Source organism: Crocodylus siamensis, chromosome 1 (assembly GCF_052110815.1).
Source record: "Crocodylus siamensis isolate JL-2025a chromosome 1, ASM5211081v1, whole genome shotgun sequence".
Classification (NCBI taxonomy): Eukaryota; Metazoa; Chordata; order Crocodylia; family Crocodylidae; genus Crocodylus; species Crocodylus siamensis.
In genome coordinates this window covers 304,883,514-304,897,508 of record NC_143395.1, presented here as the reverse complement: position 1 = coordinate 304,897,508, position 13,995 = coordinate 304,883,514, and the positions used below count along the sequence as shown (strand labels likewise).

Genomic DNA, 13,995 nt, shown 5'->3' with positions numbered 1-13,995 from the left:
TTCTTCCTCCATTAATGTCTTAATTTCTTCACTGTTTTTGGACCTTTGAATGCAAAAAGCTCCAAGGCCCTGTTTTAGTAAAAATTAAGTGTTATAGCTTACATTATTTTCCGTGTCTTCTCTATAGCTGTAGACATGTTTAAACCCTTTCCAAGTAAGATAGTATACCAAATAAATAGCCAACTAAATGTTGCTTTTTATGTTTGATTTGGGTAAGACCCTTATCCTGATAGGTTAGACTGACTAACCTAAAATGAATAGTCTTAGGTTATTTATCCTAATCTTGTATGGAACAAGGCAAATATGAAGGGGAAAAAGTATTAAACAACTGAGATGCTGGTCTCACAAAGGAGGTCATTAACAGGGATCCTGGTTGTTTCTGATAAAAAATAAATCTCCAATTTTTAGATTAAAAAACCCAAATCCACATTTTTTCATGATCAGAATGAAACATTACTAATAGATAGATAGATAGTGGTGTTTCATTTTGATCATGGAAAACTCTGGATTTGGGGTTACTTTTATAAATCTGAAAATTGGAGATTTTTTTATCAGAGAATATCATCAGATCAGTTGAAAAAAAATTATTTTTGCTCCTCCTGGAAATAGAGTGGATAGTGAGAGGAAGCCTTTGTAATGGGGTTGAAAAGAAAACAGCCTTGCAGTGTGCCTAACTGGTTGTCCAACAGGCTGCTTTGGTTTCACTTCCAGGAAACTGTGAGAACCTGACAGCAGTGGAGGTGGGAGAAACATTGTGCCAGCCTGTTTAGTATAGACAAATGCTTTTATCTGTACCTTTCTTTGTTACAGGAACCTAGGCCGTTGTATAACAGAAGGTGTCAGTTTTATTCAAGTGGAATAGGATTCTTATATGATGCCTACCAGACTGAGGTAAACAAACATCTCGTATTTCTTGTGTAGCTTTCTGGGCAGGTGTGGGCTGCGGGCTTATTAGAAACCCAAATGTGCTTTTCTCTGAATAGCAAACACCACTGAATAGCAAATTCATTACTCACTGTGTGTTTTTGAGTTGTTGATAATATTAATATTAAGCGTATTTACTTTGGAAAAGGAGCAATTCTCATTCCATCTTTATTATGTAGTGGTCTCCTGGAATATATTTGTTACATTTGTGTCTTTCTCTAAAGAGGCTTTTGTTAACTAGAATTCTCTAGCAAATAAGTTAATTTATGCTGGGCAGAAAACTTCAAATCTTCTCTAGGTTTATGTGGCATGAGCAAAGAACATGGATATTTTGTATTCTGCTTTTTTTATTACGGTGTTAAAATGGCAGGAAGTGTGTCCATATACAAATTCAGTGCTTGCTGAAACAATCTTGACTTAGTTTCTCTCTCTCTTTTTAAAATTTTATTTACTGTTACTATTAATTCTGTAGGGCTTGTTTTGCAATCTAGGATACTAACTTGGTGGCAGTGAAAAAGAAATCAACCAAAGTAGAACGGAAAGGAACCATGTAAGAAACTGCTAAGATGAAAATATTTGTACAATATGGGAGAATTATGAAGAGCAAACCCCCTCACATGGTAACCACATTGGTACATGCTTGCAGGATGGTAAAGCAGTCTCAGACATTTTAAGCATCCAGTCTATTTTTGATCAGCACAAAGGACTACTAGATCCTGGTTTTCTCTGATTAAAAAAAAAAATCTGTTATTTTTATATATAAATATAACATAGATTTTAGTGGTGTTTCATTTTAATCATGGAAAAATGTGGATTTTAGGTTACTTTTTTGATCCAAAAATTGTGGATTTTTTTTTATCAGAGAAAACCAGGATCCCTGGTTATTATCTTTAGCATGCAGCCTACATGTACCCATATTGAAATAATACTAGTAGCATTTGCATCCTATATGAGTCCATAGTATAAGGGAAGGTGTCTCTTTCAGTCTGTAGCTCCACTTCTGTTTTTGGCAGGTGATTTGGTTGGTTCTCTTCATACTGACGGTGGCTGGTGATGTGCTCAGCGTAAATGTCCCATGACCATCTGATGGTGACCAATACCATGAAGTGCTTCATCAACTAGGAGCAGTGTCAGAATATTCTGAAAGCTTTCAGGCTGCTCCTGTCACTTGGGTCCACGTGCTGAGTGCACCAATGGTTAGTTCTAGGGCTGTACAAAATGGCTGTGTTTCGATTTGGTTTGAGATTCGGCCATTTCAGAGGATAGTGATTTGTTTCAGTGTTTCAGATCATAGTCCTGGGCTCCCCCTGCACTGGCAAGTAACAAGCTTCTGTGGCTGGGAACCTGCAGCTGATGGGGCTCATGGCTGTGGGGGCACCCCATGTGCTCTTGTGGCTGGGAGTCCCATCAGCTGACAGGGCTCACAACCACGATGGAGCATCTGGCCACACATTCAGTTAATAGCCTGATAGGAATCAGCCACAAAGTGATTACACACTTTTGTGGAATAACTTTGTGGTTTATTTCTCATTTTATCACACCTTTAACTGATTGAACATGTGGTTGGATCACAATTTAAGATGTGATTAACTCAGTCAGTACCTACCAAGTAAATGGAGCTTTCTGATTGCTAAAGTGAAGTTGATTAAGCTTCTCTGCAAGTAAGCTCAAGCACATCACTTAATGGTTTAAGGCAGGGACGTCAGACTAGTGCCCTGGCCTGGATCTGAACCACAGGGATCCTTGTGGGGATCCAGCTGCAGCATCGGGTCTAGTGACAGAAGTGATAAGATCTCTGGTAGTGGATCTGTGGGCTGGGTGAGTCGAGGAGCAGTGGCAATGAGCCAAGGCCAAATGGCCCTAAATTTAGGCCACGGATGGCCAGGGCCATCCTTGGCAGGCTGAACAGAGAGGGTGTGCAGGCCTGTGTGCTGTATGTTTGATACCCCAGCTTTAAGAGATTGGAGGTATTTGACTGTATCTAAAGATTTTAAGAATGTATGAAGTTGAGAAGCTCTGACCTAGACCTTTTTTGGCAAAATAAAAACTATGTTTCTGTAGCATGTTGGTTTAAGGCCTAAAGAATAACTTTCTTGTCTGGTTATCCACTGACATGTTTTTCCAACTGCACTGATCTGGACCTAATTCAGAGCTAATGATCCATAGCTTTCAAGTTTGGCTTTTGTTTTCTGAACTCAGCCAACTGGTAATCAGTTGCAATACTTCTTACCAAGAAGGCCAATTGCTTGTTCTATAAAATTTTCCAGGGCACTAGTTTTGTTCAAAATGCCATTAATAGTATGCAACAGGTATATGGCTTGCCGAGTTTTCTCAACGTATTACTTTTCTTTGCCAGAAGTGGATGCCATTTGATTTTTTTTTGTAGGTATTGTGAGGTGAGAACATCTCTCAAGTTGGTGCTGGGGAGATGGAAAACCACAAACTTAAGAAGCCTAACAGTCTGGCCTCTGACATGAAACAATAGGATTTGGCATGCAGAGTACCCACAAACATCCTGATCCTACCCCCCAGCTCCTCCTGAGCATTTATTCACTCATCTCATAAAAAGAGTACCTGGCCCTCTCTTGGTTCTTCTTGCACCTTAAAAAAAGATAGTTATAAAGATGGACAACTCCATTAGCCCCTTCACCCAGTAATTAGCATGCATAGTAACAAAGATGCTAAAACATGTTTTAGATCAGATCTTACTATTCTCCCTCTAGTGTCTTTCCAACCCCCTGCAGCCAGGGTAAGTAAAGGTACTTTGTAGCATGCACTAAGAGTTTATAAATCAGGCCCATTTGAAATCAAGAGTTCCTGTTGATCTCAACACTGGGGCTATGTCACAGGGAGGTGGCTGGTCTTTCAGGTACATAAATCTCAGACCAGTGTGAACATATTGGTTAGGTTAAAAATGGAATATTAAATTTGATGCAGTAAGTGCCCAGCAAGATGTCCCCAGTAACAAATACATTCTGCACTGATTTTTCAGTTTTCAGATACACTGAAATGGTGTCTTTCTGATGTCTGTGGAAATATAATTTAATCTGGAGCCCAGTTAGACTGCTGCCATTGTTGGAACTAATGGACCTCCTCATGGAGTATGATATTAGTTCAGGTTAGGAAGGGTGGAAGAATCAGACTCTTGGTAATTCTAAGGTTCATTTTAGCTATGTAGCTGCACATTTGCTCAACTCCAAATGACTTCAAGTACAAAAATAATGGCAAACAAAAATATCACACCAGGAAGTTGTTTTTTTAGTGCAACCTATATCTCAAATTGACCTTCATCAGAACTTTCACTTCACAGTGTACCCTCTCTTATTGGATCAGAGCATGCGTTTTGTTTTTGGGACTTCACAGGGGTATAACCTCACCCAAGAAAAGAGGTTTGACACCTATTTGAATGGACATGATGGAGGGACTAGGACACAAGGGTTAGACTACATGAGTCTTGAGGTCTCTTTCAAACTTGAGTCTGTCTTAGGGCAGGGGTGTTTAACCCCCCAGCCTGCAGGCCAGATCTGGCCCCATTCAGCTTGTGGGGCTCCACACAGGCACTTTGGGATTCCCATAGGTTGTGGTCCTGTGCACCATATTGGCTGTGCAAGGACTGATTCTGGCGTGTGGAGCTAGGCAGGCTCAGTGCAAGACTCAAGGGTACCAATCACAGTGGAGGCAGAGGAAATTGGGATGCAAGTCCCAGTGGGATCCCAGCACATGGGGCCTGGTAGAAACTGCACCAGGGCACCAATCCTGGCACACAGAGCTAGGGACAGTATCCCAGCATTACTCAAACACAGTTGTCTTAAAAGGCAGTTGGGTCCAGATTGTTGTCCTTATGGAGTTTTGACAGGGCTTGTAGAACAAACCTTCAGTGTAACATAGAGACATACCTCAAGTTAAACGTGTGTCTCAACTCTTACTGGAATCTGGTGCCTATGTCATGTGATTATGGCTTGTCAGGTAGTTTGCATATATCAGCTGTCTTTTATTTGAGATATCTACCTAGACCAGGGCAAAAGATCTGGCCCATGGAGCTGTTTTCTGCCTCACAGGGCTAGAAATTTGGTGGTTGGGCAAGCAGTGTTAGTGTTAATCACTGTGGCTCTGGGAGCTATGGCAGCTTGTTTCACCTAATTTCTGACATGTGGGCAGTTCCACGGGCTGGATCCAGAGCACAGCAGCATGTCGTCTGGCCTGTGGTGGGACAAGCAGTGGTTGTCCACTGATACTGATACCACTTGTGCCCTCCCAAATTTCTAGTCCCATGGGCCAGGTGACAGTTCTTTGCTCCAGATATGGCCCATGGACTGGCTCTGAGCTGCTCATCTGGCCCAAGGCACCAGATGAGTTTCACACCCTTGGCCTACCCCACAGGCATGCTTCTTTCCTTTTCCTTATTGCTTCTTTTTCTGAACAATTTTCAGCCACTGACAGCCCTTTGGTTTCAGTAGAATTAAGGTGCTAGTTAATGTGGACATTAGTGATAGATTCATGCCATACATGAGTATTCTGCGTGTTGAGCCCTGTTTCTGGATTCTTATGATCAGACTGTTTCCCTTCTGTTTTGGCTGCTGTACTTTGCCACCCTGGCGTTTCCACTTTCAGAGATGTCCTCATAGGTCCCGTGAGGCAAGTACATCACATTGCATCCACGTCTATGCCTGACTTCAGAGGAGCTCCCCATAACAGTAAAGATTCTGATGGGGCCATAGTCTTGGTTTGCACTTTTGGCTGCTGTCCTAGAATACAGATGGGGAGAAAACACTCACTGATGATCCCTGACCTTCCAGAGCTTGCCTCCTGCAGTTTCAGTCCCTTCTTGATTCTTTATTCATTACTTGCTTTTCTTGTGGACTTTTCATTTTCTTCCACCCGTCTTCCCTGACCCTTTTTGTCTTTGATCTTTTTAGATTCTCCATAGTTATCATGTTCTCTGAATACCCACCCTAAGCCTTGTTCATTAAAGGTAGGAAAGCTGTTCTCTTTCTAGGCCCTAAATGTTCTAGGATTTTCTGAGCCCCCCCCACTATTTCCACTACTCAAAGAAAAACCCTGCCTATTCTCACAGTTTTCCTGTTAAGCCACGTTTTAAAAGTATGTATAGCTTTCTTTGTACATGGGTTTTTGTGTGTACAGATGACCTCAACACTTTTCTTTCTCTCAAGAGCACACACATTATAGAAGTCCCAGGTTTCACACCAAAGAGTATACAGTGATTCAGACCTTCCCCCAAAAAGCAGAAGCTTGCAGTTCACAATTTCAGTATGAGATTATTTAAAAAAATAATATATTGATAAATGAAAATATGTCACAGAGCACTTATCAGACATTTTAAAAGACAGTTTATTCCTAAATATATTATCATATGCGGTCAATACTCAGTTCTTTCCATTGTGCAAACTGAACCCTCTGAATGGTTACAGCATATTTTCTTTATATATTTTAAAAAGATTTAAATAATATATTTTCAAGGATATGAACTGTTTTAACACTGACAGCATTTGCACTATTTCAAAACTATTAACAAAGCTGAAAAATTTCAGTAAGAATCTCAGGCATAAAATATTATAGTTAGCTTCTTATGTCAAGTAGGAATTATGTACGCTTACTGCATTTAAGGGTCATTAACATGATTTCTTGTCTGAGTGGAGTGTGACTCGTGTGCCTGCATTTATTGTTCCAACATCTGTCTTCTCTCTAGAGTCCATATTCACACAAATGAACCTTTATTATTTCAATACTCCAGACAGCCTCCTGTAAAGGGTACTTGTCTGCTTAATTACTTGAAATTTTTCCCTGTTTTTTTGTTTGTTTGTTTGAAACTCTTGATTGTGGTGTAATAAAGGCTGAAGAATGAAGGAATAAGAGACAGCATTCTAGTTAGAGAAGCTTATTATTATTCACCAGACAATTTATTCCTCAGTGGTCAGACCCCCCATACCATGCTTCAAATGTACAACTTAAAATGGTGAACAGATTTCCTCATGCAGCTTCAAGACACCAAAGGAGCTCAGTAACTTTTTAGGGGAAAATATTTCCAGTATTGTTTTTCCACTGTAAATACAAAATGTTCTGTCATCATAGAATCAATCAAAGGAAAATAGGGTTGGAGGGAACTCACAAGGTCATTTATTCCAGCCACCTGCTCGAGGCAGGACCATCCCTAAACTAAATCATCCTAGCCAGGTATCTGTCTAACCTGTTTTTGAAAGTTTCCAAGCAGGGAGATTCCACACCTTCTCTGAGGAGCCTTTTCCAATGTCTGACTGCTCTTGTAGAACATAAAGTTCCTCTTAATCTCCAACCTAAATTTCCCCTGCTGCAGCTTGAGGCCATTGCTCTTACTCTTGCCTCCTACAGCCACAGAGAAAAGCCCATCTCCATCCTCTCTATAATCACCCTTCAGGTACTGGAAGACTGTTATCAAATCCCACCTCAGTCTTCTTTTCTTCGGGCTAAATAACTCCAGTTCTGATAGCCTTTCCTTGTAAGTATTGCTTCCCAGACCTCTCACCATTTTTGTTGCCTTGTGCTGGAATCATCCCAAACTGACCACATCTTTCTTGAAGTGTGGGGCCCAAAACTGGGCACACTACTCCAGGTGAGGCCTCACCAGTGCTGAATGCAGCAGAAGAATAACTTCCCTTGATTTGCAACTCACACTCCTGTTAATACAACCCAGGGCGTTGTGTGTGTTTGTGTGTGTCATGCTTGGACGGTGAGTTGAAACTCTGGCAAGGTGTGGTTTGTACAGAAAGGATGATGCCATCATTTACTGACATTTTAATCTTCGCCTACCCAAAGTGGTATGTAGATAACCTGTCAGACATCATGTTGCCATAGTCCCACCATGACTTTTATGCTGTTTTCCTTTCATCAGAGATTGAGGACTGTTTAAGTGGATGTAGGATTTAGTAAAGAGTGTACAGTGTGCCACTCCCTTTGACTGGGGGTGGGGTGGAGGCAAGGTACCATTGGAGCTCCCAGGCTAGCAGGGGGCCGGACAGGATTCATGTTAGATTGTCTCAGGCTGTCAGGTTGTTGTCTATCCTAGATCTCAGTGTTGAGACAAGAAGTGGGGACCCATCTGCCACCACTGCTGACCTGGGCTTGGGGTAACCCCCAGAGCTGCTCCTGCCCCACTCCAGTGGAGTCTGTGGGGAGCAGCTGTGTGGGGTGCTCAGCTCACTGGGGACAGCGGTGGCAATGGGCAGGCCCTCCTTTCCTGTACGTGCTCCCAGCCTGACCACCTGAGAAGCAGGCACTGCAAAGAGGCACCTAGCCTGTTGCTATCCCTGGCCACCTCATGGCTGAAACGTGGCAGGAGCAGTCTTGGGCTTCCCTCTATGGCCAGATTGTGGTGGACAGTGGCAGTGCTGGGCAGGTCCCTTCTTCCTGTATCTGTTCCCTCTTGCCTCCCCCTGGGGAGCAGGGAACAGTGGCTCTTCTAGAGCAGGTTTCCCAGAATCAGGGACCTGGAGTCCTGAGACCATCTGTCATGAATCCAGCCATGTTTCCTTGCATTCAGTGCATCCGTGCACTGGATGTGGTGAACAATTCATGGATTGAGCGAGGGATGTATTGAATGAAACATTCCAGGCTAAATGGGGCAGCATTCTTCAATGCAACCATTCAGCTGCTTAGGAGGAAACAAAATGTGCAGATGTTTTTGTGATCAGTGGGATACCTTGGAAACTAGTGGTCTCCAGGTACTATACCTGTAGGCCTCTGCTTAAAGAACTGTCCCCTCTCTCTTCTCCAGGTAATGTGTTACACGTTAAACAGCAAATGCCAGCTTAAAGTGAAAAGTAACACATGCTACTGCTGTGACCTTTACAACTGTGAAAAGTAAGTACCTCCAAAGCAGTACACATCAGCAATACAATGTATTTGTACATCTGTTCTGTTTCCAAAAGGACAGATATTTACACTGAAACCCATATTCTGGGACTCAGTCCATAGCTGGATATCAGGCCGTACACTGGCAGCCACCCTGTGGAAGACTGAAGGAGCCCTCCCTTCACATGTCATAGGGCAGTTGTAAAGCCTGTTGAATTACCAGTGCCTACAGCTGTCCCTGTTCTGCCTGCAGCACTCTTTTGAGAGGACAGGGGACCATACAGTCACCATGGCAGACAATATATATGGAGCTGTCCCCATGCATTCAGTCACATAGTAGTGTGTGTTGGGCTCTGAACTGCTAAGTGTCATAGACTCTGCCAATTCCTTCCAGGGCCAGCATCAGCCATGTTGGGTAGAGATGAAAGAGTGGGTCCTTTCTGCACCCCAACTGCAAATTGGATAGGGTAATGGGACCCCTGTGATCTCATGCCATGGGTAATTAGTCTGAGTGCTTGCCCTTAGAAGGAGACTTAGCTGATAACTATGCTGGCTCAGCTAGGAGGGGGGACTCCATGCTTGGTGGAGGTGGAGTCAGGATTTTCCTCTCTGCTTTTATTACTTTTGTGTGTTTTTATTTAGAAAGTATTGACGGGTTTTGTCAGGCAATCAGACTAAATACATGGTAGACAGCCTTGTCAGGATTTGTGTTGACCTTGCACTAGTATTTTCCAAATTGATTTAACTGATCCCTTCTTCACTGAACTAGGGGAAGCAAAATTACAGGATAGTTTCAAGGTGCTAACATGTTAGGCAAAGCAAGGACGGTCTTACAGGTATCATCTTTACATGCTCAAGAGGTTAAATTCAATAGCCATAAGGCTAGAGAAGGTACAAAGAGAATGCTTTTTAAATACTGTTTCTTAAAGATCTTAATTTTAATTTACTGTTACCAAACCACAGGCTGAAAAAAATATGGCAATGAAAGTACCTGAACAGGGTAGTCAGGTAACACTGGACCAAATCCATGAAGGGCCCTAGACATAGTGATGTTCTTTATCCACAGGGTTAACTTTTAATTTGCCCTGCCTCGTGAGTCAAATTAATTTGGGGAATGAATTAGTTTGGGAGACCAGGTTCCCAATACAAAGCAGGGGTAGAGTGTAGGGACTACAAATGGGACTCCTAACCAAAAGCTTGGAAAGTGAGGAGCCATCTAAGAAAGCAAGTAAAGAGAGGAGTGGGCCTGAAATCCTGCCTCCCTCCCAAACATACTTACCTTGGGTTATAGACCTGTTGGAGACAGGGATTTACAACCTCAAATTTCCTCTTGCTCTGAGGTGCCCAAGACTAGGTCAGTCTCTTCTTCTGAAGGATAGCCAAGGAGGTGCTGCCACTGTTTACCTGGTCTAGTCGGTAGAGCACTTAGGAAGTGAGAGATCCCTGGCCTCTAAGCCTTTTAGAGCCCAGGGGATTCAAACCCTGCAGCTGCATCAGAAAGAGTGCCCTAGCCCCCAGGCTACAGGCTGGGCTGGGAAGGGAGAGATTCTCCACTCTCCTTGTTGCATTCTTGGCCACACTGTGGCTCAGGTTCAAAACTGAGGACTGAAAGGGAGAACAAGCAAAAGGGTACATGCTGGAGCTTGTGGACTTGGGCACTTACCTGGGAAATAGTTTCCTAGATTCCTATTCTTGCTCCCAACCCTTGGCTGGGGAATCCTTTAGGAGTGCCCTTGGCCAGTGGCATAACTAGGGTAGGGTGACTGGGGCAGCTGCCCTGGAAGTCAATTTGCAGGACGGGGAGCAGAAAAGAAATGGCTGCTGGCACAGCCACACAATCAAATCAGCAGCACAGTAGCAGACAAAAGTCACCACTTCCCCTGTGTGTTGCAGTCACCTCTGGCACCTAGCTGCGTTGTTACACCTCTGTCCATAGCAGCCCCATGGAAGAGAGGTGGGCACACACTAAAAGCAGGTTTTGAATTACGGGGGAGCTCAGGGAGGCTGAGCCCCCCCCCATAAGAAATGAAAACCTCACTGTAAGATATGAAAATCATAACCTGGGAGATCTCTGATTTTATTAGGGCAGATTTTGTTAGGGTAGATGGGCAACCCATGTGTTTTTTTGCAGAACTGCCCCTCCCCTCGCCCCCAAGTCAAAGTGTAATTTGAATCCTGTGGAAGAGAGTAGCCAGGCCTATGGCGGATTGTGCTCTTGGACACTGGCAGCTAAATTCCTTGTGAGTCCCTCTTTAGGAGCCTGAGTGCTTTTTTGGATCTGGGCTTGCATGACTACACCAGTCCTCAGAAAAGGGCTGTGAGCTCAGTGTGGTGAAGCAACAGTCTGACATGTGAATGCATAGTGGGTAAACAGCACTATTGCCTAACCCAAGAGCAGACAAAATAAACTCATGAGATTTACTGCCAACCTGAAACGCACACAGATCCCTGCCCGGTGCCTTGCTCCATGTCTGTACATGACAATATCCTTGAAAGCAGCATCATGTTCTGTAGAGCCTGGGAAATTCTGGGCAGTCTCCAGGGGCTGTAGGTGCTGCTTGTTGAGTTCACCATGTGCCAGCTGTGAAGTGCTACCTTGCATTTTAATGTCACATTTCCTAGACTGAGTCCTTAATCCTGTAGATTTACTTCAAAGTGCTCTCCCCCCACTTTATTTATTGCGAGCATGAATGACGCAGCCCTCTTTGAGCCTTGGATGGGCCAGTGCCAGATATGGGAACTCAAAAGGTCACACGAGTTTACAAGAACAAGGTTTACAGAGAATCTGACAGGGATCCAGACCAGTATGTTTTGTTTCTGCAAAAACAATAAATTATGTCAAGCCCTCATTTCCCTGAAGAAATAAAGTGAATTTGGGGACTAGAGAGAAAGAGTCAGATTTCCCCAGAACAGCAGGGTCATGTTGGGCAAGTGAGCTTCTGGGGTGCAGCTTTATGGAACCAATTAAAGATGAAGTCAGAGCCTGAGCAAATACTTTTCTATCCTGGCCTAGGAGATGCTAAATTGAACTACTGCAGCATGTCTGCTGATGACCAGACCAATGACAACTATTTCAGTTTATTTGCTCATCCTAGTGCTTGCACGTGTTTTATTTAACTTCAGTCTTCAGGTTTTAAAGGATCAGTTGGCATGGGTAGATGATGCCTACAAAATAATAAATGGTATAGAACAAAGATTCCCAAACTTTTTCTTATTAAATACCCCCTTCCAGATTTACCAGCTGCCCACATACCCCTACCAACATACATTTTATATTTTAACTCCTTAAATGCCAGTTATTATTACAATGAAAATTAAACCTACCATTACACAATTTCTCCTACATACCCTTCAGAGATGTCTTGTGTACCCCCAGGGATATGCTAATCACAGTTTGGGAGCCCCTGGTATAGAACAAGTAAAGCAAATGCTTTTCTTTACCTTTTTTATTATATATGAACAAAAAGACATTCAGCTAAATTGAACAGTAAGGCATTTACATTGGAAAGACTTATGCAACATGCCATCAATTAATGGAACTCATTGCTGCTGGGTGGCATTGATGCCAAGAGCACAGCAGGATTCAAAACAAGAACTAGATTCTTTATGGTATGTGCTCACAGTATCAGACAGTGCTAAGGGAAGGGTATCAGAGCATCAGTATTAATGAGAACATCAGTCTGGCTGAGAAGAGCCTCCTCCCCAGGGGAGAGAGGTGGAGGCCATCTCTTTGGCAAGAGAGGCAGTGAGCTGCTAGGAAGAGATGGCCTTCACCTCTCTCCACTGGGGAGGAGGCTCTTCTCAGCCAGACTGGCTGACCTGCTCCACCGGGCTTTAAATTAAGGCTGCTGGGGAATGGGGGGACTACCGCCACTGCTGGCTTGCTGAGCTACCCTTGCAAAGCCAGCAGGCCAAGGCATTTAAGGGAGCCCACCCCTGCCCCAACTCTGGTACAATCTGTGGGCAAGGCAAGAACCCCCAAAGGGACACTTGCCTGGTACAATCTGTGGGCAGGCAAGAGCCCCCAAAGTTCCCTTTGGGGGCTCTTGCCTGCCTATACACAAATGCCAGGAGCTAGGGGAATAAGCAGGAGGAGCTCATCCTCCTGCTTAATGCAAATAATTATGATGTCACAGGGATAATGGAGACCTGGTGGGACTCCACCCATGTCTGGACCATGGGTATAGATGGCTCTACCTTGTATAGGAGGAACTGAGTAGATAAAAAGGGCAGGGGTGTAGTTCTCTATGTTAAGGAAAGCTACGTGTCCCTGCAAGCTGATGTTGGCAACCATGGTGGATGACTGAAGACCCTCCAAGTTAAAATCCATGGGGACAGGGGACACAACAGTTGGAGTCTACTGCAGACCTCCCACCCAAAGTCCTGAGCTTGACCAGGAGTTTGCCTGGGAACTGGCTGAGGGCTGCAGGACCATGGTTGTCATGGGTGACTTCAATTACCTGGACATCTTGTGGGAGGATCACTCAGCAAAATCCGAACAGTCACAAAGCTTCCTCTCGTGCATGGATGACCTCTATCTGACTCAAGAAGTCTATGGGCCAACAAGAGGTAAAGTGCTGCTCGACCTGGTACTGGCTACAGGGGATGACCTAATTGGAGACCTAGTGATTGAAGGGAAGCTGGGTGACAGCGACCATGAGCTGATCACCTTCACCATCCACCATAAAGCTGGCAAGTCAGTCAGCAACACAGAAGTCCTTGATTTCAGGAAAGCCGACTTTGACAAGCTCAGGAGGCTTGTCAGTGAGGCCCTAAGGGACCACGACCCCAAGGAGGGGGGAGTTCAAGAAGAGTGGTTGCTCCTCAAGAGAGTGATCCTCAATGCACAAGCTAAGTCTGTTGCATCTTGGAGGAAAGGCAGCAAGAGGACACAGCAGCCCCCTTGGCTCTCCAGGGACCTAGCAGACCTCCTAAGGCTAAAAAGAAAGGCCTACAGAGGATGGGATTCACCTCCAAGGATTATTCTGCACTTGTCCGGTCCTGCAGGGAGCAAACCAGGAAAGCCAAGTCTGCAACTGAACTCCAATTGGCTCTGAGCAATAAGGACAACAAAAAGTCCTTTTTCAGATAAATGGGGAGCCGGAGGAAAAGCAAGGGCAACACTGGAACCCTGCTGAACCAGATGGAACAGCTGACAACTGACACCTAGGAAAAAGCCAACCTATTAAAAGGGTACTTTGCATCGATCTTTCATCAGTCCCATGG

At 44.1% G+C, this 13,995-nt stretch overlaps 1 protein-coding gene across 2 annotated transcripts in view; it reads left to right on the top strand.

Annotated features, from left to right (window-relative positions):
• TMEM255B (transmembrane protein 255B) overlaps positions 1–13,995 on the top strand; it is a 147,982-nt gene that overhangs the window by 110,882 nt on the left and 23,105 nt on the right. For both annotated transcript variants that reach the window (XM_090031686.1, XM_090031685.1), the window contains exons 5-6: positions 811–891; positions 8,693–8,778. In XM_090031686.1, the coding sequence (XP_089887812.1) occupies positions 811–891; positions 8,693–8,778 (167 nt within the window). The remainder of the gene's footprint in view (positions 1–810; positions 892–8,692; positions 8,779–13,995) is intronic.